General features: G+C 39.8%; 2 protein-coding genes across 17 annotated transcripts in view; one reads left to right on the top strand and one right to left on the bottom strand.

Moving 5' to 3' along the window:
• Window positions 1-5,358: 5,358 nt before the first annotated feature.
• Window positions 5,359-12,628, top strand: CCDC28A (coiled-coil domain containing 28A). 5 transcript variants are annotated; one of them, XM_063151444.1, is made up of 6 exons: window positions 5,475-5,575; window positions 6,312-6,500; window positions 9,160-9,323; window positions 10,235-10,389; window positions 11,027-11,049; window positions 11,887-12,628. In XM_063151444.1, the coding sequence occupies exons 2-6, from the start codon at window positions 6,343-6,345 to the stop codon at window positions 11,939-11,941; spliced, it is 555 nt and encodes a 184-aa protein (XP_063007514.1). In that variant the 5' UTR covers window positions 5,475-5,575; window positions 6,312-6,342; the 3' UTR covers window positions 11,942-12,628. The 5 variants fall into 5 exon arrangements, with proteins under 5 accessions (XP_063007512.1, XP_063007511.1, XP_063007515.1 ...); XM_063151445.1 differs by lacking the exons at window positions 11,027-11,049; window positions 11,887-12,628 and adding an exon at window positions 10,952-10,996 and having other exon boundaries at window positions 5,473-5,575; XM_063151442.1 differs by lacking the exons at window positions 5,475-5,575; window positions 11,027-11,049; window positions 11,887-12,628 and adding an exon at window positions 5,359-5,448 and having other exon boundaries at window positions 10,235-10,500.
• Window positions 12,629-16,202: 3,574 nt separating this feature from the next.
• Window positions 16,203-26,249, bottom strand: part of REPS1 (RALBP1 associated Eps domain containing 1) — a 63,684-nt gene continuing 53,637 nt past the window's right edge. For 11 of the 12 annotated variants that reach the window (XM_063151436.1, XM_063151428.1, XM_063151429.1 and 8 more), the window contains 7 exons: window positions 25,495-25,613; window positions 24,668-24,732; window positions 23,432-23,617; window positions 22,166-22,261; window positions 21,395-21,543; window positions 20,628-20,733; window positions 16,203-19,591 (listed from right to left, as the gene is read on the bottom strand). In XM_063151436.1, coding sequence (XP_063007506.1) covers window positions 19,523-19,591; window positions 20,628-20,733; window positions 21,395-21,543; window positions 22,166-22,261; window positions 23,432-23,617; window positions 24,668-24,732; window positions 25,495-25,613 — 790 coding nt within the window. In that variant the 3' untranslated portion in view covers window positions 16,203-19,522. The remainder of the gene's footprint in view (window positions 19,592-20,627; window positions 20,734-21,394; window positions 21,544-22,165; window positions 22,262-23,431; window positions 23,618-24,667; window positions 24,733-25,494; window positions 25,614-26,249) is intronic. The other variant, XM_063151440.1, reaches the window with a different exon arrangement.

Raw genomic sequence — 26,249 nt, 5'->3', positions numbered from 1 at the left:
TGTTTTTTCATTGGGGATCTTATTGCATATTACAAATATTTAAATATTTAGAGGAAGGTAAATGTAACTGTACAATATCTTCTACATCTACTGAACCCATACAAAATATTAACATGTTCTTTATCAACTAAAAATTGTGTAAGGAAGAGCTTCTTCACCAGCATAGTAAATGCACTACTGGAACAAATTGTCAGCAGGAGTTGTAGAGTCTCCATTCTTGGAGAGCTGGCCAGACAAAGACACAGCTGGCCTGATGTGGCAGTAGCCCTGTTCTGAGGAGGAGGCTGTGCTAGAGAATGTTGGTGCAGATTTCATCCTAGAAGTTTTTCAAGAGAGGCTAGATAAAATCTGGGAACCTGGTCTATGCACAGAGTTGACCTGCTTTGACTCAGACCTCATGATGTCTCTTACAAACTGAGTTAGCTCATGTTGCTATGACCTCCAGAAGTGCTTTCCAACCACTATTACTTCCATGATACTGTGAATGTGAAATCCAGACTAATTAGTGGATATATTAATAACATTCTTTAAAAATAATTTTCCAGGTGTCCATCCAGTTGCTGAAGAGAGAGTTGGAGATGCTTAGCTTAGGCGGGAACCGAAGTCCCCGGGCTGAGCTGATGGGGAGGAGCTGGGGCTCCTGGACTCCTGGGCAGTGGGGTGGGGGACAGGTGGGGCTGCTCAGGGACATTTGGCCCTTAGAGGCCTAGTTCTTGGGGTGACTGCTGCTTTCCAAGGGATTCAGCAAGTCCCTTCTCCCCCCTTTCTCCCTCGTCACTATGTCCGGAGTGCCTGAATCACCACTCTGCTGGACCAAGGAGGTCCTTTATTCTTCATCCACATTCAGGTAAAAGATTTGCTCAGTTCTAAAGCAGGTAATGTATTTAATGTCTTGGTAGCCAATCAAGTATTGATTTTTTGCAATCAGAACACTTCATAAGCACACAATACTAGTGGAGGTTCTAAACTGCTTGTTCTGGTGTAACAGTACTGATTTCAATGGACTATTCGTGCTAGAGATGTGGAAACTGATCAATAATAACACATAAATTGAATTATTTTTATGATCTTATATATGATCATATCCCTTAGCATAATGATTGTGTGGGGAGAGAGACATCAATATAAGTATACATGTTGACGTATTTTCAGTCACATTTATGAGAGCATATCCATCACCCATCTGTAAAGAGTACATGTGTCTAATGCACGCAATTCTACATTCATATTACTCCAGTGGTAATTAGTTATATGTGTAATTTCAACTTTGCTGCTTTGTTCTGCATGTTTATCTGGCTGATAGATACATATACCCCTTGTTATGCTGCTCCTCACAAATCAGCAATAAGTACTTTCCTTCCTATGGGCAGATTTGTCCCAGATCATGCTCTTTTCTGGAAAGTGATGCTACAGCAATGTCAGGATTCCATGACTACAAGGTGCCAACATGTGAAATACACCTGAAATTAATTATAGAAGCTAAAGAACCCAGTGCTTTCATCACTGCCTTGGAAGCCTTTAGAACCGACTTGCCATCTCATGTTAACTGAATAGGGTTTTCAGAAAGAGGAATCTGATTTTATTTGCATGCACATCTCAATACAAAGTACAGACTTAACTTCTTTGAAGTTCTTCTTCAAAGCATCTTCAAAGGTGGGCTTCTAGTTTGTAAGGCGATATACATGTAAATAAAATCAGAGTCAATTAAGTTTTAAATTTGCTGCCTTAACAATAACATTGTTGCCATTAAAACACTGTTACCCTTGGAGCATTTCAGTCAACAATTACAAACAAATGGTATCACCGTAACGCATGGTGGAGTTGTCAGAAAAAAAGAAGCAGTCTTTCAAAGGAAGAAAAAAGCCTTTTCTGGACCATGAATCATTATCACAATACAAAACTATGCAAAATCTCAGATAGAGATAGTCCAAACATGCCTTTTTTCTCCCTCAAACTTTGATTCTAGTGTTATCTGCAACAGGATTTCTAGTAACAAATCAAGACCATACTACCTTTAATTCTCTGCTCTTAACTTACTATTATCTTTTAAAAGAAATTAATTATTCACTATTGAATTACTTTCTCTATGAAAACATAAAATCTGATGTCTTCCAATTATCTGCCCTGTAGGCTCTGTTAAATCAGATATAAAAATAACAGAGGCACCTTAATAATAATTCTAATGTGGTGTAGTGTGCAGGGATAAGTAATTCACTTGGAGCAAAATATTTCCTGCTTGCTAAAATTTATTGTCCTCTCTGTAGTATTTGTTCCCTCCTACTGAGACACTAAACTGAAGCAGAGTTAACTGTGGAATCCAACTGCTTCCTGAATACGAAAGCAATTTTATTTTAAAAATGCTTAGTGATGGAAACATTTCCCCTTTATTTAAAAGCAGACCATCAGTCATTCTGTTTCAACTGCTGTGGTAAAAACAAAGGACACCCAGCCACCTTCCATCCAAACAGAACACCTTTAATCACACGGGGAAAACAAACCACACCTCTATATACCAACTGCATGGCAGGTACATTTACTTGCTCATATAGCATGTGAGAAATGAGCTGCATGAACACAAACATTACCAACATTTCTACCTTACCATGGAGAAGCAGTATTTATCTCACACAAAATTCCCAAATGGTTGCAGAAATCTTCCTGTAAGTCTCAATTTGTCCGCTTTTTGTAGCCCCCTATATATATATATGCATACACATATATGTATGTGTGCAAATGAGGGTTCTATTTGGGCAGCCCTGTGACTGAGGATTTGTGTCTGGCTCACAGCCCGTGTGACTTTTGCTAGCTCTTGTTTCCCTGTAACGCATGCCAAACCAGATATCAGAAGCCCTTTGTATTACAGAATCAACTGTTTCAGCTTCTCTACCTGTCCCTGAAGTCTTGTACCACTGCCTTTTGGTGTAATGCATCTCCAGCCTCACAGAGATAAATTTCTTTCTTCTCAGTTGCTTACCTGCAAACACCCTCAAATTGTTTATTCCCACAAGTGAGCTGTCAGTGTATCAGTAGTATATCACACACCTCTTGCAACAACACTGGTCATAATGTATCAGAACTGATCCAGCTCCTCAGACCCAAACGGTGTTCTGCTGAAGGAACTACTTTGACTACAGGGTGACCTTCAGTGGACATTTTGTCCCTGTAATTCGCCTGAGAACCACTCCAAATGCAATCTGCTTTTGACAGACAATCTCCCCTTTTGGGTCTGCAGCGGTGAGACCATCCAAGTCGCAATGAGACACTGCTATTTAATAGCTCATCAGGTCTAATTCAAGGTCCATAAAAAGGTTCAGTATCAAGGTACAACTGGAGAATCATTCTCCTGGTATCATGGATAGTTTAGACAGAGACAAGGATGCATTCTAGGTACCACACTCCTGTTAAGTCATGAGGTAGCTCCATACTTGCAAACACCGGTAAAGCTTCTTGTCAATGTTTTTTCACTGTGGTTGATGCAGATTATAGCACCCCTCACAGGGGGTGTGTGAATGATGCCTGAGAGTTTTCATCACAAAACATACCGTGATGAACAACACGCTTCTCAAGTCAAAAATAAGATCTCGTTGCAGGTTTGAGAAATTCAAGCTGACAAGTTGCAGAGATGGCTGATAAGCTCATTTCTCTAGGCCACAAGCTACTGTCACGTGGGGAAAACAGCTCAGGCTATCAGCCATGGGTTGGAAAGGTGTGCCGACCATTCAAGTCCACAAAGCCACGACCGGCAGGGAGCACTGAGGTGAGAAGCGATGACCAGAAACGCAATAGCGACAGCACCAGGAAACAGACTTGGTGGGGCTGAGCTCGTTCATTACTCAGGCCAGGTAGGCACACCCTGCTAATTACACTGCCTGCCTTGAAAATTAAGCTCCTGCCCGCCAACGGCTCAGGACCGAAATCCAGGTCGGAAATGACACTGAGAGCGGCATCCAACTCAGCGTGACAGCAGGGTTTATCTGGGACGACAGCCGTTCCGGTCACATCTGTCGCGGGGACAAGGATGGGTCCCCCTTGTCCATGACACCCGTTCCCGCCCGCGGTGCCGCGGCAGGGAGAGCTGGGAGCGGGACCGGAGGGGCGGCGGGCGCTGCCCCCTGCGGGCGGGGACCGGCACTGCCGGGGCCGTCCCGCCTGTCCCTGCGGGTGACGCCGGCGCGGCCCCGAGAGGCCCGGGCACGGCCCGCGCTGCCGCCAGGGGGGATCTGGCCCCTCTGCCGACCGCTCCGCTCCCCTCCCAGCTCCACCCTCCAGGGCTACGGGAGCACGGAAACAATGAGGTTGGGAAACACCTCTGAGATCAGCGAGTTCAGCCTGTGACCGAGCACCGCCTCCTCAACCTCACCACGGCACTCAGTGCCCCGGCCCGTCTCGCCTGAACAGTCATTCGGGACGGTGACTCCGCCGCCTTCCAGGGCAGCCCATTCCAATGTCTAGTCACCCTTTCCGTGAAGAAATTCCTCCTAATGTCAAACCTAAACTTGCCTTGGCTCAGTTTAATACTGTGTCCTCTTGTCGTTTGGAACTTGCTGCTCCACCGGCAGCATTCCTAGTCCACATAGCTCCATGTGAATATACTGAGTTCTTCCAGCATGTCCTCCTGGGGACAATTCCTACTGCTGACCCCATCTGCGGATAGCGATGCCTTGGAACACCCGAGGATCATTTCCCGGCGGGCTCAGCTACCGCCTGTATAAGCACCGTTCAGCTGGCTGTAAACTTTTGCTAATAAACACAGGTAATAAAGGCTACAAATGAGTCAGGCCCCTGACTGGGGCTCCACAAAGTCAAACAAGAAGTTTCGCCTCTACACGAGGCAGAGCTTCCTTACACCGAGGGCAGCAGAGCACTGAACCCGCTGCCCGGGGAGGTCGCAGAGTCTCTCTGGAGACCTCAAACCGCACCCGGACGCGTTCCTGTGTGACCTGCTCTAGGAGACCCTGCCTTCCAACCCTAATAACTCTGTGATTTTCCGTACCGTGCAAATCATTAATTTGAGGTGCCCGGTGCTCAGTGAAGCCCTAAAGACCAAAAGCAGCTGAGGCCGATTCAGTACAGAGCAGGGGTTAATTACAGGCAGAGGAGAAGGCAGAGCGCTACCGCACGGCGTCAGCAGGGCAAAGGACCAGGTCGGCAGTGCGGTGGTTTTTGCCAGCGTGTTTTAACATGCGTGGACTCGGATCAAATGTTTCGGGAGAAGCCCTTGGCCGTCACCACCACTGAACGCCGGCACGCGGCCCCGCCCCGCGGGGGGTTCTGGGAGCTGTAGTCCGCCCGCGGGGGAGGTGGTGCCCTGGGGCGGGACTCCCACAATGCACCTCGCGGCGCCGCCGCCGGGCCGGGCCGTCCCTCTGTCACGTGATCCGCGCGCCGGGACGAGCCGGCTGCTTCCGCGCGGCTCCGCGCGCGCTCCGGGGGCGGGGCTTCCTTCAGGTAGGGGGCGGGGCCGGCGCGCCGCGGCGGGGCTCCGGGCTCCGGGCTCCGGGCTCCGGGCTCCGTCCGCTTCCCGCTGCTCCCGGAGCGCAGCCGCGTCCCGAGCCTCCGCGGTAGTGAAGCGGCGGTACGCGGCTGCGTCTGCCCGGGCCGCGCACAGGGGTCTCCTCATCCCGGGAGGCAGCGGCGGGTCCGCGATGGCGCCCAGGGGTGCCGTCGCCGTGCCCGGGGAGCCCTCGGCCGCCTCCGGGGTGTAACGGGTGTCAGGGGCGCGTCACCGGCGAGGAGGCGGCGGGGGAGCGCCCGGTAACGGCCCACGGGTGGGCTGTGCGTGCGGAGCTGGGCCGGGCCCGTCGGCGGATAACGTAGGAGTGATAACAATGCGTAATAACAAAGAGCGTGTCACGGCGGTGACAGCAAGTGTGGGGCAGCAATAGCAAGTGTGGGGCAGCAGCTGCGTCACAGCAGCAACGAGCCGGCACCGGCTGAGTTTCCGCAGCAGAGGCGGTGCTGTGGCACGGGTGGGTCGCGGCATTGCCGTTCCACGGCTCTTGTCGGTGTTCTGCCTGCCGTGGGCCCGAGCACTCGTGGTGTTCCCTAGCCGTAACCCACGGCACACAGCGCTTGAGATCGTTTGGAGGTACCTGTTGGAGGATGGAGGGTTTAAGTCCTGCCCCTTCCGCTCATCGAGGAGGCCGGGCAGCTTCTCCTGGAAACTGGGTTCTCCTGCTCTCAGACATGAGTGACTGCTCATCTCTGAAGGAACTACAAGTTTCATTTCCACGAGCTGTCGTTGTACTTGCTTTTATTGTGAATGCCAGTTTTAATGGATTTTTTCTCACTTTCTTTCCTTCCCTATTAAGACATTAGTCTAGATGTAGTAAATTGGAAGAAATGGAAGAAAGGAAGATCAAGAGGAGGAGCCCCAAATCATCTTCCAGTCACTCTGCTCAGGTTGCTAACTCCAAGAAAAGCTCAGTGCCAGTCAGTAAAAGTACAGCCTTTTCCAACCCTGCCCCACAGCCTGCCGTACAAAAACCAAAGTTAAAACGGTAAGCTCGGGCCATTTGCAGACCTAGAGGCAGTGAGAGCCAGGAACTTGGCAATGCTGAGACAGTTTAAAGATTGTTTAGACTGGCTGTGACAGAAGAGCTTCAGGCTTGTGAAGTTTTGATGATGTGTCTTTTTTAGCAACATGATTTATTTTTAATGCAATATAGTGGTTATTTTATAGCAAAGGAAGGTGTTCTACACTTTTCTTGTAAACTTACTGGAATGTTACACAATGCTCTAAACTCATACCAACAGCAATTTAGCTGAAGCAGAGTATAGCCTGATGTGCCTGGTGAAAGACATGAGTTGGGTGATCAGATTTGGGCATCATGTGGGAATAGTAGAGTCCCAGATGTACACCTGTGAGGAACAAATAAAATATTACATGACTGCGAGGTTGGAACTGACAACTGTGGCAGGAAATGAAGGACATAAATTGAACAGGATGAGCTAGAACTGGAATTTCCAGGTGTTTTGTGACTGGGGACCTCTCAGCTGGGGGAGTGTCTTGAGTAAAGAGAGACATTCAGTTCTTCAGAAAGTACCACATCAGAATAGTTTGTGGTTTTTTGATGATAAGTTGGTTTCAGTTTGAGAACATTAATTTACCTGCATGTTAGAAAATGAGTTTTTTGGCTGTGGCAGACACAGTACATAAATAAAGGAAGAGGAATTTTAAAGGGAAATGTTAGCTGGGGAGAGGCAGCAGAAAATTTACTGACCTCTGAGTTTTAGCTGAAGATTAAATACAGAACTGTCAGCATCAGCACAGAGAGTCTGTTTGAAGGATGCAGTATTGGCCTGATAAATAATTAATTTCTGCAATGTAAGTCTATACATTATTTTTCAGGAAAACTGTGTTAATACTTAGAGGGAAATATTAGTAGATACTAATGAGCTATAAATTGGTGGCTTCTTCAGTTGACTGAACAATCTACTCAAGTCTCAATATTATCCTGGGATTTACTAGAAATTAATTTCTTGCAGTCCAAAAGATTGTGTAGAGAAGAAAATGTCCTTTTTGCTGTAAGTTCTGGCCATTCTTGCACAATTGTTAAACTTACCAAGCAGTGCTAATACAGATAATTGTTTGAACTTATCAAGCAGGGAGAGGTAATTGACATAATAATGTGAGGATGAACTGCTGCTGTGATAATGGAGCAAGAGTATTTAATTAATTTTCACTTTACTGCAAGAATCCAATGAAGTAAGTTCTCAAAGACTAATAGTTTATTTTATTACACATCAGAATTGGGTAGAAAAATGGATGACCTGCCTGTAGTACAAACCTTTAAGTCTGAAACTGAAGCAGAACCTAAACTGAGTTGCTCTGAGTTGAACTGGAAATGGTGATTGTTGGACTGCTGGTTGTTTCTATAACATATAGTCTATATGATGTTTTATAGACTACAGAAGCTCTTGGGCTGGACAAAGAATTGTTATTTCCCATAAGACAGAGAGAATTTGCAGAGCATGGGAAGGATAGGCCTTACTGTGCTTTAAACCCCATTATCTTCACTAATTAAATAAAGCCTCTTTTTTAAGTCTGCGATTTTTTTTAATATCCCATAGTATCCAAATTAAAATCTTTAGGCTGAGATTTTTTCACTGGATCAGTTCTGAATAGATTCATCACAAGGCTGCAGGACAGTCTCCTACCTGAACTGTATTAGGATGCAGCCTGTCTGTCTGTCTGTCTGTCTCTGGGTCAGAGAAGGAACATGCTGCTTCTCACTGGTAGCTGCCTGTTTAGTTTCCATATTGGTTGTGTGTTCACAGGGATTTAACATGGTTTTTAATTTTCATCCATGTAGTTCCTGTGGGCACTTGGTGCTCTGAATAAGTGCTATGCCTAGAGAGAAGTGTGTGGGATGCAGGGATTTGGATGATTTTCTTGCAGGAAGGGTTGTAGAGTATTTTTAGCAATTTGATGTTTGGGCATGGACTAGTTTCATTTGGTACATTAGAGTAGTGGGAGAGTGGTTTTGATGGTGAGATTTACAAAATTGGGATGTTATTTGTGGGTTGAAAGAAAGAACTCTAGGAAAATTTATGTGGAGGCAAGGTCACCTTCCAAAGCTTATAACCAGCTGTTTTCCACACGGGTTGGAATCTACAGATGTTTGTGACAAGAGGACAGTATGATTTTTGAGGGGGGTTCTCTCTGGCCTGCAGATGCTTTTTGGGTGATTTTATGTAGATCATGTCTGCCTGGGGAAGTGGTGGAATCACCAACCCTGGAAATGTTAAAAAATCATGGGTGTGGTGCTTGAGGATGTGGGTTAGTGGTGAACATGGCTGTGCTGGGTTAATGGTTGGACTTGATGATCTTAGAGGTCTTGTCAGTGCTAATGCCCTATTGTCAGTGCTGGGTAGTGCTGGCCCACTTTAGGTTACTGAGATGGCCATCACAGATGTGTGGTCCAAGCAGACTGGTGGAACCCTTCATTTTGCAGTATCAAAATGCTGAGATAGTGATGTTCTTTATTTGTCAGACAAGCTGGAGGTCCAGTGTTTATCTTAAAAGCAGTGACTGAAATATGCACTATGTATTTCTCATTTAATTTTCAAAGCTCAGATGTACACTTGCTTACATTTCAAATTTATAGTGGAATTGAAAGCAGGAAGTAATACTTGTTTTGTTCGATTTTTTTTTAGCGTAATCAAAGAGAAAGCCAAACCTCCAGGAGCTGAAGCAAAAGGGGCACAGGCAGCACCAATCCAGCATTCTTTTCTCACAGATGTATCAGATGTCCAGGAAATGGAAAGGGGACTTCTGAGTCTCTTGAATGACTTCCACTCTGGCAAACTTCAGGCATTTGGTAAGTGCATGAATTGTGCGTGTACAATAGTTGTTTTTTATAGCTGTACAGTGGTAACATTTGCAAACAAGTGTGCTGCATGGACAGACTGCCACATGAAATCCACATAATTAATACATCTTACTGCATTTTCAAATTGCAGTCGCGTTGTAACGTTGTCTGTGTTGTGAGATTATTCACATGCCATTCCATTATCCCTTCCACCTTTCCTTAAGATGCCAAGTTTAAAATCACTTATTTATGGAGGAAGAAGTAACTGTCTTTAGCACCCAGTTTTGTTGCATATGAACATTTAAGACTATTGGTAACAACTTTTATGAAATTCAATGCAAGCTGCATTTTACCCAGGTTACTCTGTCTTAGCTTCTTAGTATTTTTATAGTCTCAGAGTTGATGGAGGTTTTTGAAGAAATATTGCACATTTTTGCATTCTTTTCTCCCTTGTACTAAGTAGAAAAATGCATGTGTACTTTTTTGTACTAAACTTTTTGCAAGTTTAGTGTTAGGTAAGCGTGTCAGTTCCACACTGATTTTAGAAAAGAACCTGAAAAGTTTGCATTATGTCAACCATCTGTTTCAAGAAAGCAACCCTTAGAAAAATCAGAATTGGAAAGAAGTTTTTTTTGACTGAATTTTAAGTTAAAATACAGGGCCTTTCTGAATCAGAGAAAAATTCAAGAATATAGAAAAAGCACGTGCATTCTAAAAAACTCTGAGAACATTGGATAGCTACTGTAAATTCAGCACAACACAGCAACAAATGGGATGACAGAAACTTCAATAGTGAAACCACCAAGACAGCAAATGTACTGGTAAAATTGATGTTTAAATTCTCTGATGTAAAAAGCTGCATCTTCATATCTTCATTTTTGCTCTTGGGTTTCTTTATATGAAGTTTTTACTTGTTTTAGGAAATGAATGTTCCATAGAGCAGATGGAGCACGTGCGGAGTATGCAGGAGAAGCTTGCTCGCCTCAATCTGGAGCTCTATGGGGAGATGGAAGAACTCCCTGAAGACAAAAGAAAACTGGCCAGTGATTCCAACCTGGATAGACTGCTGTCAGATGTAAGTACTGGGAAGGCAGAAATCATGGAGCTTAGCCCACAGCAAAGCTTGCTTCAGGAAAACACCGCCCCTGTGCGCGCAGTGATTTACAGTTGAGGAGAACGTAGCTTTTCAATGAACCAAGGTGTGTCCTGCCCTCCTCTGGGTTCTGAGAGAACACAGGAGCTGTTTTCATTTGTTACAGCTGCTGGTTGCTTTGGGGAGTGGAGCAGGCTGGCTGCAAGCTGCCTGAGCCTGTCAGCCTGCTTAGGGACAGCCCATGTACTAGGGAACTATGACCACTTTCCCTGCAGTCCATCTTGCTACATCTGGGGAAGGTGACACACAACAAAGAATACAGATCTGTACATTCTACACTTTGTCTAGTGTATTTCCATAAAAAACAGAATTGTTAAAATTTCTTTAAATTTCTTGAGATCAGCACATTTGGAAACCTAATTTCCAAACTTAATTTGGAACTTAGCTCATTGTATGGAATTCCGTGTAGGTTTGATTTTTGTAAGAATTCATACATTTCAGCCCAAACTGTTAGTTATATCCTTCATTAATGTGTTAATTTCAGCATACCAGCATAATTGCTGCATTTCTTTGACTAACTGAAGTGCCATTTCTCATAATTTCTACATTTATCTTGCAGCTAGAAGAACTAAATTCATCTATGTATCCTTTTCCTAAAATGTTTATTTTGCATTTTAATTACTAACTGTAGTCAAATTGCAGTGTGTTTCCCTAGTAACTGATGCCTTTACAAGAGTCAGATTCCTTTGATAATGCTTTGTGTTGTTTGTTTTTTAATTTTACACAGAATCAAAGTGCAAATCCAGGTGTTTTATTTTCCACATTCCTCTGAGCACTGCAAAGCTCAGTATCTAGAGTTGTAGTTAATTGTGATGCTGTGCTTTCAAATTAGTACTATAATACAGCATCAATTTTTAGGTTCTTCCAATACATAAGTGACTGTATCTTAACACATGTAATTATAGGTTTTTTCTTTCACCTGGTGATTTATTCAGCTACCATGTTCCACTTGTGTACCACAGTGTATTGTCAGTGGCAAAACCCATCAGCAGCAGCCTCTTTCTGCATCCATCTTATTGAGACATTCTGGAACAAACATCCATGGTAATATTCCTTCAACAATATTCAGAGGCATCTGTCCCACTGATAAGTGAATTCTATTACCTTTTCATTTTTTTCTAGAAATGTGTGTGGTTTATAACTGCTTGACCGTGGAGAGTGAGCTGACCTAATTTTTTATTTCTGGGGTCAGGTACTTCAGCAGAGCTTAGGAACTGGACAAATGTGTGCTCTTAGCCCACAGAGGAGATAAAGCTGAATGTCTCAGCTTGTCTTTCACACTGTGCTTTTGATAAGGCATGATGGCATTGGAGGAGTGTAGCACTCAGTTTACTCAGCAGTCTGGTTATTTCTGTTGTTGTTGTCTTGTTCATGCCTTATATGTATGTGAAAGTGTTATTCCTTAATGATTTGCTTCAGCCAAAAGCTACATTTAGCTGATGCTCAAGATATTCCAAATGGTACTACAGGCTGAGAGAGAACATCTTTGTCAGTCTGGATTCTCCAGCTTTGCTTTTGTTTTTCTGGACAATGGAATCAAGAAGAGTTGTGACTTTGTGTTGCTTTTTAATTTTACACAACAAAGAATCAAAGTGCAAATCCAGGTGTTTATTTTGCACATTCCTCTGAGCACTGCAGTATGCCAGGGCTCAGTACCTAGAGTTGTATTTAATTGTGATGCTGTGCTTTTTATTACTGCCTTATTTAACAGAAAAACTGGAGAAACTAAGAAATATATTTCTTCTGCTCAGTGTTCATATGGTTGCAAGTGGTACATGTATATAAGTTCATTGGCATTTCTCCAGTTTTTATGAAGGTACTGATAATGTTGCCTTTCTGATCATTATACAGACAATCTGCTCACTGTCTCTTTAGTGTTTTGTTGATTGGTGATGCCACAGATAATTTATTGTTAATAAAGTGAAAAGTTTTAAATATATGACGTTTCGTTTGCAGAAGCTGCTATTGGTTTGGCTGTGTGAGGAAGATGAGTTTTAGCATTGTCCAAATGTTTGCAGTTTATGTTTTTCCATACTATGAATAACTATAAAATCTCACCAAATTAGAATTAGTGTGCATGCTAACAGTCTACATAAATTAAGTATTGTGAAAATCCAAAACTGGGTAAATAGTTACTGTTCAATAAATCTAGGATAATCAATTTTGTAGTTACTCTGATGTTGTAAATAGATGATACCAATTGATGATACCAATTAATTGGTGTCAACTTTATGTGCACAGCCAGAGGGAAAAAAAATCTGTATTAGTATAAAATCAGGCTGGTTTTAGATCCAAAATTTCTATCACCATGCCTTTGGTTCTAGATTTATTTTATATTCAGTTTTTAGGTAATACATTCAGATTCCACACTGACTTTACACTTACTGAACAAAGAATGGAATTTTTATCCTTCTTCCTGAGTGCAAAGCTTTCATCAGCCCAGAGTGGGCATGTGGCCAGGAAATAGAAGAACTTCGCTTAAATAAAGCTTTACAAAGAGACTTGCGGCACACATCCACAAGACCTGTACATTTCTCTCTCCTAAGTAAAAAAAAAAAAAAAAGAAAACTGTATGTTTTTAGTAGATGATGTTAGATATAAATTTAAAATCAAAAATCAGTCATTGTAATAGACCATAATTTTCCTAATATTTGGAAATAGTAAGATTATTATGAGACCTCCAACTTACAGCTCTTTATTCGTATTAAGCCACAAAAACCAGAACATGAAATAACCAAGAACAGTTCCCAACAAACTGAGAGGCTGGGACCAGACTGAATGAATGAGTAGTTTGCAAATTATCTGATCATCCTGATCAATGCAATATTGCAGAATCAAGCTGTAATACTAAAACACATACAGTCTAACAGTTAAGCAAGTGCTAATACAAGAAATATTATACAGAACTCTAAAAATTGCAATGCAAGTGTGAAGGAAAATAGGTGTATGTTAGAACAAAAATCTATGCCATCTTCATGAAAATTTTAAACCCCAAATCCTACCTTACAATCCAAATTACATCTACTGTCAATTTTAGACAGTACTCACTTTGGATTAATTCAGATCAAGACAGTTTTGAGCTGTGATAGTTAAAATGCAACCCCCCCTACATCAAGATGTAATCATCTTTTCCACAAGAGAAAATAAAGTCTACATGAAGAGGTATTTGCAAAAAGGAAGTTTTAAAACCTAAAAAAAAAATTAAAATAATTAATGTTCTAAAATGCTAGGGGACAAAAGGATAAAACACACTGACAAAATTGGTTTTGATATGAAAAGTTCTGAGACATCAATTTTAGCACGTTTTTTGGTTAGCAAATTCACTATGGAGGCAATGTTTGTAAAAACCATAGAATCTGTCAAAATTTCCAGCCTCTTAATTTTGAAGAAAATGACATGTGAATAATTAATGGTTTTCCACAGAACAGTCTTATTTTAATGCTACTTTATGTCGAAAGGCTAAATGCAAAGTAAACCAGGGAATATGTGCTTTTTATGTACCCTTCTAGAGCAAAAGCACCTCCTGATTGGTCTATCATCTCTTGGTGACTTTGGATGAGAAGGCAGGTGACCAAGTTCCTCACAAGGGCAGTGAAAGACAATGGATTGAAGCTCTAGAAGAAAGGCTTGTTATAAACTGTTATAAACTGAACCACTCTTCCTCCAAAGGCAGGATATGTAACAGAAAAAACAAGTAACATGCTTGAGGCATAGCACTTCTGCATTTTCTGATAGAATACAATGAATTACAACTTCCTACAAAATTCCTTTCATTTTTTTTCTTGAAACATACTCTGTATTTCCATACCTTAACTCAAGCTATCAGTTCAAGCTATGCAAAATAAGGCACAAAAGCACTTAGTAGAGTGCTGAATTTCACAGCATTTTAATGAAATACACACCTAAGTTAACACAGGGATTCCCAAAGTATTTCCTTTGCCTTCTGCAGAGAAATCATATATTGCTGAAACTCCTTACTATACATAAATTTCTTGCTAAGTTTGACACAGCCAGTCAGGGATGCTAGGCCTTCAGAAGCTCTTAGGTGAGTGTTCACAGTAGCTGTTGTAATGCTTATTCCCCTTCCTGCTCCTCCAGCTATCAGGAAAATAATGGATTTTCAATATGAAATCAATTGATTTTCTTAATAGTCAACAGTCTTTCAAATACCAGTGTTCCTTACTTGCCTTTTGGTTGGACACTAAAAACCACAGGCCCTTGGTACAAGACAGTCCTGATCCAGAGGGCAGTTTGTTACAATGACCTTGTTCCACCCCACGGACCATCCCCTCTTCTGTCAGATTCAATGCAGCCTTACTTGAGCCAAAGGCAGAAAAGCAGTCAGAGCTCTGAGGTGAAGTGACAGCAAGAGGCAGCACTGCAGCTCTCAGGGATACACCACAGAGTGTACGTGCACTGCAGAGCACGATGTAGCTCCCATGTCCCACACACTACGAAACAATACAGCCACACACGGTTCAACAGCAGTACTGCCAGAATGTGGGTTTCCATCAACATACCACTGAATGTCAGCTTAAATTGCTTTAACTATTTATGGTGTTTTGGTAATTTCATAGGCCTCTCATAAATGAGACCAGTCAAAAGAACAGAGTAATTTCAGCTGCTTCCAGATTAAATTAATCAATATCCATAAGAGTGAAAGTGTCAAGAATATATTCTACCAAAGATGAAATAGAATTCATCTAGCTTTCTGTGGCCCAGAATGCTGGTGAAGTGTGATAAACAGTACTAAGAGTCTTCTTGAAGCTTTGTATTTAAGCTGTGAGATCACAAACTTCATGTTTCCTCATCACAATACCAAATTTTTTAGTATTATAACTAAACAAAGGCTGTTTTGGACAATAATTTAAATGCAAGACATTGAATACCTATATAAGGTACCGTGAAATCACTTTGAAACACACTAACAGTGTACGACCAGGTACAACTAGTGTACAATCAGTATATGCTTTAGGTACAAACAATGTACAACCTACCTTTAAAGCAGAAACTGCACCTTTAAAACCCATTTTGCCAATTCAAAGAAATATTACTCAAAGGAAATTACACAGTATTCAACTTCCCCCCTCCATGTCCCCAGACAAAAGCAATTAATTCAAAGACTCCTGTGAAGTTTATATTTTGCTTATGTACTGTCAGGACAACCCTATATTGTCTCATTTGGTTATTGGTATGTAGACATGATTAACATCTTTCCTATACAATCCCAAGTTCATTGTTAAAACTATTACAAGAACATAGCATTTAATTTTTTTTTTTTTTGTTTTTAGATAATGAAGTCCTTGTTTTTCATGTGTTTTCCTCCAGACAGCGGTATGATCAAAGATTTGTACATCAATATATGTGGCAAGAGAAGCATGCTGCATAAGCATGCAAATATATTCAAAATAAACAAGTTGTTTTTTTATCTTCCCCACAGAGTAAGAACTGCATTGTTATTACTCACTTAGAAGTACTGTGCTTTTGCAACACATTACAATTTCATGAAACTACATTCCCCTAGAAACTAAGATCAGAATGAGCTGGGAGTCAGGAGACAATGATTTACTATTTTTTACCATTTTAGGAAAAAGTGATTAAGGTCAGGCCACCCATAAAGTGACATTTAGAGAAACTGCACAGCTGAAACAAGAAGAGTAATTCTCAACTCTGCCCTAAATGAAGAGAAACACAGCACACCCCATCCATAAGGGACAGAGACATGTCACACAAGAAACAATGCTGCAAATTTATTTTCTTTAGTTTTAAGTTTTTATAACCTCAACTTTGTTTATCCCACATAAGACATTTTCAGTAATATGAGATCATCTAGTTCATCACAATTGCAAGGAAAATGAGGTGCATGTGAAGTACAAAAAAAATTTGAAAATACTCGCTTACATTGGATAGACTTAGAATACTGCTCAAAACAAAGTGGTTTTTCAGCTTTTTACCTTTGCATTTTGGAAATCTTCTCTGCAGTCCTAAGATAGGCAATGAATGGAGAAAAAAGCAACTCCAAAGCAGGTGGAATGAAGAAAGAGGCACATTATTAGGAGACACAAAAGAAACACAAACGAGAAGAGACACTTCCAATGACAAAGTCCAGAGAAAAACATTTCCCAGGTGTTTCAGAAAGGCCTGCTGCTGTCCATCCATCCCAGCTGGGTACATCAATCACACTCCATACTATTCAGTAGTCTACATTTATACTTGCAATAGAGAGAGCACCTCTTTTGTACTGTACGTAATTCCTTGCCCCAAAGAGCTTACAATCTTAAGTTCATACAAAAGAATGCATCAAGTAGCTGGATCAAGATCAAAGAAATGAGAGAGACAGGGAGATAATTTTGTAAGGGATTAAAGTTGGGTTACATTACTAAATGAGGTAACTTCTGAACATCATTGGCAGTGATGTTCTTAAGACATTAAGTAGTTTTTCAGTTAGAAGGTCTTCTGATCATGAAAAACTGGTTTAAAATGTACAGAATGATGTGTTAAAAGTAATCCACAAAAATTCTTAAAAATAGACTTGTTGGCAAGACACAAAAAGGTTCAGATTGCCAAAGTTCTTCACTTTAGACAATAACTTGTCATTCTATTAGGAAGATATGGATGTTAGAGAAATTCGTATGTACATGTAACATTTGAATGTAAAAGGCTTTTTACATTTAAGCTTAAAATGTTAAATTCTGATTTAAGAATCCTGTTGCTATAAACACAGGCTTAATACTTAAATACTAATATGAAAATAGTGTTATTTAAAAAATGTATTCTAAACTTTAAAGTAAACTATGGACAAGATACAGTTGGTTCAAAAGATCGACATTCTTTAACTGCAGTGACTCCTTTTCCTGCTTTTTAAAAAAGGGAAAAACTTTTTCCCACTCTGTTCCTCCTACTTGTCAGTTATAATAGAAGTGATCAGTCCATCAACTTTAAAGTTTTAGTTTACATTGGGGAGGGTCATTTGTTTTGCTGGGTTTTTCTTAACATTTCCCTATTCATATATAGTTTTCTGAAGTCAAAGCCTTGCACTTTAAATAATATTTATACGTCACCTTTGTGACCATTTAGCTATCATTTCTTAATCCCTTTACATGCAAACAGAAACTACCATATCTCATGCAACTATGACATCCTTTCATACCAGAGAATTTCACTTTAGATTATATACATAAACCACCTGCAACACTTCCTTGACATTTGAAAAAGTAAAAGTAGTAAAAATTCACCATAATTATCCAGTCTGTTTATGACAACCAAAAAGAGAAATACTTATTTTTCACCGTAACAGCATAACCAGTGGTAAATCTGACTTGACCTATCCTTTTGGAAGGGAAGCAGATGTTAAGAGAATTTCATTTATGCACAGAAGTGAGACTGTGATGTTAAGGACTGCTGGCAGAGGATGATTTATCTTTAATTTTTAAAGGAACTTTTTGAGGAAATCAAACCAGATATTAAGCCTAAAGAACAGTAGATATATTTGACCCAAGTCAATACTAAGATTTACTTTTTAGAAATTACATTTGTATTAAATTTTCTTACAGGAGGATACAAAAGGAGTATAGCCACAGATTACCAAGAGAATCACTTCTGATCAACAGCTAAAAATGAGGGAAGAAAATGGCCAAGATTACAATCAATCACTTCTTGTACATGCCACAAAACTACAAGAAATTACCTGCAATCCTGTAATAAAACCCTCCCCCTTATTTGAATGAGTTTCAATTCCCAGGTAAAGATGAATCAACAAAATTAAAATATTGTGCTGTTTTATTGGTGTAAAAATCACACAATTGCTAGTTCTGATTCTGCAGAGATACATCCATGCAGTTAAACATCTATGATCCCACAGCCAGAAGAAGCCATTAAATAGAATATCTGCTGTTAGTCAGCAATTAATGCAAATTTACATATGAGATCAAAATGTGTGTATCGTACAATATACAACAAATCCTAATACAGTACATCAACCTGAAGAGCAAGATACACTCAAGGAACTCTGTTAATAGTGAAGCCTGTCTATATGCCAGAGAAGTAAGGCCTGGAAACAAGATGACAGAAGGTACCCCAGAATTCCTAAGAAGCAAAACTGTTCATTTTTTGTTTTATATTTTTTTTTTTGCTGGGAATTAGAAGTTTATAGAGGTATTGACACATTACTTGACAATACAATTTGTTATAGTGAAGACTGGTGGATGTGATCTGCTATTAAAAGGTAACGTGTGAGACATGCAATTACAGGTGGTGCTTAGATAATGTGCAATTAATGTTTGGGACCTACACCCAACTCTTTTCACAAAAGGGAGAACTAAAGAAGACCTGTTTGATAGACTACCAATTGTGCCATAAATGCTTCTACGCATGCGGCTGAATCAGGATCATGAATGGATAACATGTGAACACCTGGCAATCTGTGGTCACATACTCTGTAATGTATGCAACAAAAATCACAACATCCAATCCAGTTGATATGGCAAACAGCCTGCAAGAACTCTTCCAACCTGAGTAAGCTGGGGAATTGCAAAGAGGCAGGCTTTCTAGAATCGTGAACAATTTCCAATTGTGAAAGGCAGCTTGGGAAGTAACATTGGCTGATGACAGATTAGTAGTTTGTCTCTTTTCTGGCACAATAAAATAAATGCCATAGTGAATGAAGAATTTATGTGCTTAAAGGTTAAAATCAACTGATTAGCAACCTTCTTCTGCAAAGATGTTTCAACAGGAAAAAAAAAACTATGAAAAAATTCCAGTTGGCAATTTTGGTGACAAACTCTGCAAACTCAAGTCCAACAAAGATCACGGATGCCCACAGAGAAAGATGTGAGAGGCAGTGTCACATTCAAGGAAAAAGTAGTAGTTTTTTTTTTTTTTCTTTCTGTACTGAAATTAAAATATTTAAAATACAAAAGTGGACAAATTGACAAAACAGAACCACAACATTTAATGTAGAATAGAGTGCATTGAGCTAGATGCATGGATATTTAAATAGGCCTTGAAACCAATACCCCTTTCAAAATTAGTAAATTCACAGTTAACGGCAGTAGGCTTAGAGGTGAGAGAAGGGTCGAAGTTGTTCCAGTTGGACTTCCAGGGAGATTCTCTCTTCAAGAACATCCTACAAAAGAAAGATTTTCTAGTGACAGTCCACAGGGAATGAGTACTGAAAATTTCCTCATGCCATCAAAAGCTGCTTCAGTCTGAAAACTAACTTAGATTCTAGACTCTCGGTAACTCCTCCTAGACACTGAATAGAAGATTGCCTGGATGGTAATTATGTATCATTGGAAATCACTACTTTGCTCAAAGGTGATGCCAAGTATTTTTTTTCTTTCAAAGCACCCAGACCCAAACTTGTAACCAGACGCAAACCCAACTATAATATTTTCAAATGAAGTCTAAAATGTTAAGGGGGTAAGCTCTCACCTGAATTAAGACTATTGGAAAACTCAGTTTTTGTCCCCGGTTTTTCCTCCTATGTGAATTTCTAAGTGAAATTCAGGCTTGAGTTTTTAAAATCACCCAACTTCTATTCTAGACAGTATCTTATTAACTCATGTGTTCATTTAAGATACTTTAAAAAATTATCTTCATAGTTAAAATTAGATATCTTAGGTAAGAAAGATGGCAGGGAAAAGACATTAAGCCGATGCCTACAGATAGCTCTAAAACAATGATAGCTGACCTAGATAAGCAAATTGCTATTGTTGCACTAATTATTAAACTGCAAGTTTTGTACTTCAGATTATTGTATTTGTTTAAAAATATTTACGACTTATAATTTTACTAAGACTTTAAGGCTTGCTTTTTCCTTCAGAAGAACACAGATCACTTAAGCTGCCCCTCTCAGTACTGCTTTTAAAGTATGTGATGATGACAACAGGTAACCTAGTATTGATAATGTGAGATAAAATTTTAGTGTAGCTAAAAGCAGATTGTTACACTGAAAAATGTGTTAGCAGCAAAAGTGTGATTTGTAATTTCACAAAACTTGCCACAAATAGGTACATTCTATGATCTATGAACATAGCTAAATATTTCATATCGATATCCTCAACTACATTTATCAGTAGATTGCAGAGATGCCTTTTACTGTGCACCACTAATATCTTGCTCTCTGAGGCTCTTCTCTTACACAAAGACAAAGGAATTACCTTTAGTTGCTGCTGTAGTTCACTGTTCAATCTGGCCAAAACAGTGTTGGTTTCCTTGTTACGTCTGATTGATGCCTGAATTGCCTTCTTGTCTTTCCCCACTGATCTGAGAAGATATCAGAAGTATTGTAATAAGTAATTTTGCCATTTAGCTGAACATCTCACTTATAGTCCCCTTCTTTAAGTGAGCAGAATCCTCTTTTCAAAATTCTTTAACTTGTTATACTGTTACATGTTCCCGCTCCTGTCCAGCTTGGTTAACCCCGTTTGTTTGCATGGAAATACAGATATCTATGTTTTATATATGCACACAGAGTTGGTTTCAATCAAAGAGCACACAGAGCATTTTAAAAACTTGTCATTATCAACTTTCTGAAGGCCCACCACAGCAAACCACATTCATTTACTTCCAAGTGACTACTGCAATAGACTATTTTCATGCTAGGACACACAGACTGCACATTTTGGACTGTTCATAGAAACCATTTAAAATTAAACTCTACATCTTAGTACTTCCACCGCTAATTTCCAACATACTTGCAGAAGTTAAAAAGAGTTCACACTCCAAAATTCAAAATCTCTTAAAAGTCTCCCAGCAGTAGCAGCTTTGGGATGACCATATTTAAAAACCAAAAACTTCTTAAATCATTGAATTAATCTAAATTAAACACACTGAAATTGTTTGCAACTCCTGGAACAGAAAGTGTGTATGCTGTTTAAATGTAAACTTTCCAGTAACAGATGTATTTATATACTTCTTGGGTTACCTAGGAATAGATGGCTGTGAAGCAAGAACAGCAGCTATGACACCTGTTTTCTGTGTATGTTCCTCAGCTTCAGGTCTTAGCTCATCTTCTGATTTTAATCTTCTACGAATAGGCTTCGGCGGTGGAGCAAGTGGGGTAGTGCCTTTACCCTGAAGAGGAAAACACAGCCTATTAACTCTCTGAAACTACATTTTATTTAGGTTATAACCTGGTAGCTTGTCTTTCATATTCAGTTACTGAGGCAACTGAATTTACAACCCATCAGGTATTTTCTGATGGACATCTAGCTGCATTCTCATTTGGTCTGGAAAAGACATGAACTACTAAATCCTACCATGTAGTGAAAAGCTAGTAAGTTGCTTCACACTGACAAAGAAGTGTGCAAGCAGAAACAGCACAGTACAACTGAGTACTGCAAACACACAGCAACGCAGAGCACATCTTCCCTCCCACTAATTATATGTCTGTAATCAAATAAAAAGCTATGCTTAATCAAGTTCTGCACTAAACATTTTGATCTGTTTCAAAAATTTGAAAACTTACAAGTATCTTTTCTGCTGTCTCAAGAATAAACCTAATCATCATAATATGTTGCAAAAATTCACCATACACATGCCTATTTGAAACACCTATTGGGCTTCAAATAGGCATGTGTATGGTGAAAACTGGGTTCAGGTGAACACCTACAAAGCTGCTGTTGCAAATCAAAACAAACATTTAATTTCATATATATCAGACAACAATGCTTTGTTCCAAGGGTACTTTGCATACCGCACTACTGGGGACATTTGCAGGTGCTTTGTCTTCAACTCTTCCATCTGCTTTGGCAACTCTAAGAGAACTTGCAGAATCAGAGGGCTTTTCAACCTAAAGGAATACAAAATGTATTTATGAATCTACTTCTCATCTGGCAACAGTTGGAATGAAAACAAGTATGCTGTGTTCTGATACATGAATACAGTTAACACCTACAATTCTAGTTCAATTCTCATTTAGAAACACAAGTCCAATGTCATGAGGCACAAAAGAGGCCATGGCCTAATCACAAACTGCTGTTTCTGCTATTACAGTGCCACTATTATCTATTTGTCACTGCCAAAGGTTAATCCCTCCAATGTGACTGTTCCACATCCACCTCAATGCTAAACAATCAGCAAGCTTAACTTAAGCAGTTTGCAGAGGCAGCTTAAGCTGGCATAGCTGGTTTTGCAATGAGGTACATGGAGAGTGCTCAGATGGGGCTGTGTCACTGACCTTCCTGAACAAGTGAAGCAAGACCACGCTGCTGACAGCTGGGAGAGCTTTAAAGCACCACAGGGACTTTTGCAAGCAAGAATGCAAAAGTGTCCCAGAGAACTTACAATCTGGATAAAAGCTACAAATTATCAAAGGAGAACATGAAGTAGTTTCTGCAATAGCAGCTAGCAATGACATTAATGCTTCCCAACTTTCAAGTCCTATGTCTGTAGTAAGAAACAAGTTTTTGTAAACATCTTTAATGATAGAAGGATGCCAGAGCTCTATTCACTTCAGCTGTTTGTCCAACGACTTTGAAGAAAAGCAAATTAATGGAATTTTAGCAGATGTTTACAACACATGACAGTCATCTCCTTTATTAAGGTATGTCTTAAAAAAGACATTATTTAAAAATTATCAGCAAGTCATTTGGAAGACTGGCAAGAATGAGCAGAAGAAAGGTTTTGCCTGTGCGAAGTCTCAAATTATGTGTATTACCAACACAATTACGTTTGTGCCCATGTATGCTAATAAGCACAGAAATCTTTAAAATTACAATCAAGGGCTGAGATGAAAAGAATTCCTTCTGCCTAAGTGTTTGGCAATAACTAAACAAGTGCAGCAGTGTGCAATGTAATTGCTTTCTGGCAATGGATTGAGACATCATAAAAAACCAAAACAGAACAAAAAACCCAACAAACAACACATCACTGACAGAGGATAGCAGAAATAGGTTTTAACAGAGTCTCAGAATTGTTGGTGGTATTAAAGCCATCAATAAGATCTTCCCCTTCTACTCACCTGCAAGGCTTCTGAGTGCGTTTCAATTTCATCTTCTTCCTCTTTGTTTACACCTGAAACAGCAAATGCCTCAAACTGGCTGAAGTCTGCAAAATTTGGCTGCTCTGGTATTTGTTGAGGTGAGGTACTGCTATGAGCTATTAGGCCATCAGCATCCACTGAGCGATGCACATGAGGACCTGTGCCCTGCAATAAAATAACAGAAATATTTAGGGACAGAATGTTAAGGATTATTTGCCTTTTTAGTGGACAAAAATTTACGTACTATCAGCAGGACAAGATGCATCTCAGGCAAGACATGCATGAAGAAATACTTAAGAGAAAGGAAGTTCAGATATGCTACTATCCAGGAAATAAGACCAAAGAGGGATGTAATGTACCACATGCTAGACTCATTCAACAATAGATATTTCTGCTGTCTGGGGGCTTGATAGAGACTTTTAGTTTAGTTTCATAGGGAAACATGCTTATGTAATCACTGTGTGGAATATGTCTGTCCTTGTACACTCCCTTCAGCCCTTCAGATAATTTTTGAATCCTTGTAGACGATTTCTATATCACTGACTGACTTCTACTGCTAGTAACTTAGATTCTAACAAGCAGCTGCTGGTGAGAAACAATTGAAAAGCAATTTTATCTGTCCCATGTCAGATCTGCACAGCAGTTGAAGGATTCAGCTAGATAAGACAAAGAAAAAACTTTTTCAAGATGTGCTTTCCACCAAATCAGCTAACTGATATCATTCAGACTGTAACTGCAAAGATCACCAAGTCTGTGACAAGTGAAGAAGTGGAATCACTCCTTTTGGGGGCAGACATATTACATAAAGCTCTGCCCTGTGCCAGACAAATGGAAGGAAAACCTTTACTTTGCAAAACATTGGAAAATGGCTCTTGCCATCTTTGTTATGGCCTACACACTATACAGGAATAGACAATGAAATGTGAAAGGATAACTTTTCTCTCTTTCCCACAATTCAGAGCTCTAGAGCCACTCATTCCTCCTCAATATCTACCTTAATCCCCACCCATGATTCCACTAGAAGCATTTTTTTATTTAGGAAGTACTACCATTTGGGTGTATTCTAGGTTTTGCCACCATTCACATCCTGGTGCTTTCAAAAATATATCAAGCAATGATACTCATTTAAGAGATATATTAAAACTCAAGTTACATACATTATTACATAAAAATAATGCACCAAGTTAGAATATGATTTTTCAGAAGTGACATCACCTGTGAAGGCTGTGGTCTTGGAGGCACTGCAGGCGGATAGGCAACAACTCCAGCCTGTTGCTGTCCTGTAAAAGATGCACCACATTTGGCCAAGATTGTTACTTTGTACATTACAGTGCTATCAAATTTTCTTATTGTCAACATGAAGAAACATTGCATTGTGCCTCATATTTGCCACTTGTCATATTTGGGCTCATAATTGTAATGTCACCTCCTTTCAAATTGCCAGACAGACAAAACCAGGATTAATCAGAACATGGATCTTGTACAGACATGGTCATATTCTTCTGGCTTTAGGATCTTAGGGTTTGGGATTTTTTTTACCCTCATTACAAGTTCTTAGTATTTTCTCATACTTTGTGATCCTGAATTTAAAAGTACTGATAAGTCAGAAGTCCAATAAAAGTCCTTAAGCAGAGCAGCAGAAGTGACTTTAATAATTTCCTCTGAAGTCAAATACTAAATACCCATCTTAAATACAGGAGATTCCAAAAAGACTCCCCTTGAAAATTTACTGGCAGATGCAATTGATTGGATGTGGGTATACAACCAGCATATTCTTTCCTGACTCTGTTTCCCACATTCATCCAAAAAAACTACAATGCCAGAATTCAGAATTTACTTTTAAATTAGCTACTTAAGTAAAGTACAACATAAATTTTAACACAAACAATACAGTAAGGATGACAACATATGCAACTTCTTTTATTCAGAAGTGGTGCTTTAAAAACCAATATTCTAAATCATTCCTCAGAGAAAAAAGCATTGACTGCTTCAGGAACATATGTGCTGAAAAATAATACACATGGAGAACACAGCATATCTACCTGGGGTGACTGAAAAGGATCTGTTCATATCTAAAGATGACGACCGAGAATGAGAAGCATGAGGCCTTGGAGGGGGTGGTGGTGGTGCAGTGTTATCTGGAGATGTTCCTGAATGTGATCTGCAAAACACATAAGTTTCTGTAGTGATTTTAGGTGGCTACAACAGAACTAAAAATCAAAAGTTCTTCAAAGCATACAATTAAAAAACCAAGTTTGACAGAGGTAAAACTCCCTGATTGCCATTGATTTTCAAGATTGCCATATTAAACTTCCAGTATTCTTTGATGTTAAAACTGTTTTTATACTTCAATTTACTTAAATATCTTTTATTCAAATTACTCTTATATTATCACATGTAATTTATCTTTGGGAAACCAACAGCTTGATGCATACCCCAAACAATGGCAGCTCAGGAACAGAGAATGATAAATATGGTAATTCCATCCAGATGATAGTCACTATAATTTTTAAGATGTAGTCAACATCCTGTTTAGGTTAAATGATGTAAGCTCAATTTCATTAAAGAAGAATATTGGGTTTCTGTTGGACCTGCCTCCACGTATATCGAGCCCAAGAAGTATCTCAGTGTATGAGACAGCAATTTAATTCTCTGCCTGAAATTTTCCAAATCTATACACTTGGCAGAATCTTCAGAAATTTTGACTCATTCTTAGGTAGGATCACCATCTAGTGGATAACTGCTGCAAATTCATGGAGAACACATGCAGGAAGGACAGAAGAATAAATTACTGTAA

Source organism: Melospiza melodia, chromosome 3 (assembly GCF_035770615.1).
Source record: "Melospiza melodia melodia isolate bMelMel2 chromosome 3, bMelMel2.pri, whole genome shotgun sequence".
Classification (NCBI taxonomy): domain Eukaryota; kingdom Metazoa; phylum Chordata; class Aves; order Passeriformes; family Passerellidae; genus Melospiza; species Melospiza melodia.
The sequence above is the reverse complement of the archived record's forward strand: the minus strand, read 5'-3'. Positions and strand labels throughout refer to the sequence as shown.

Coding starts and splice junctions, on each gene's coding strand:
- CCDC28A (XM_063151442.1), top strand. CDS start 6,343: ATGGAAGAAAGGAAGATCAAGAGGAGGAGCCCCAAATCATCTTCCAGT. Junction 6,501..9,159: donor CAAAAACCAAAGTTAAAACG/GTAAGCTCGGGC, acceptor ATTTTTTTTTAG/CGTAATCAAAGAGAAAGCCA. Junction 9,324..10,234: donor TGGCAAACTTCAGGCATTTG/GTAAGTGCATGA, acceptor TACTTGTTTTAG/GAAATGAATGTTCCATAGAG.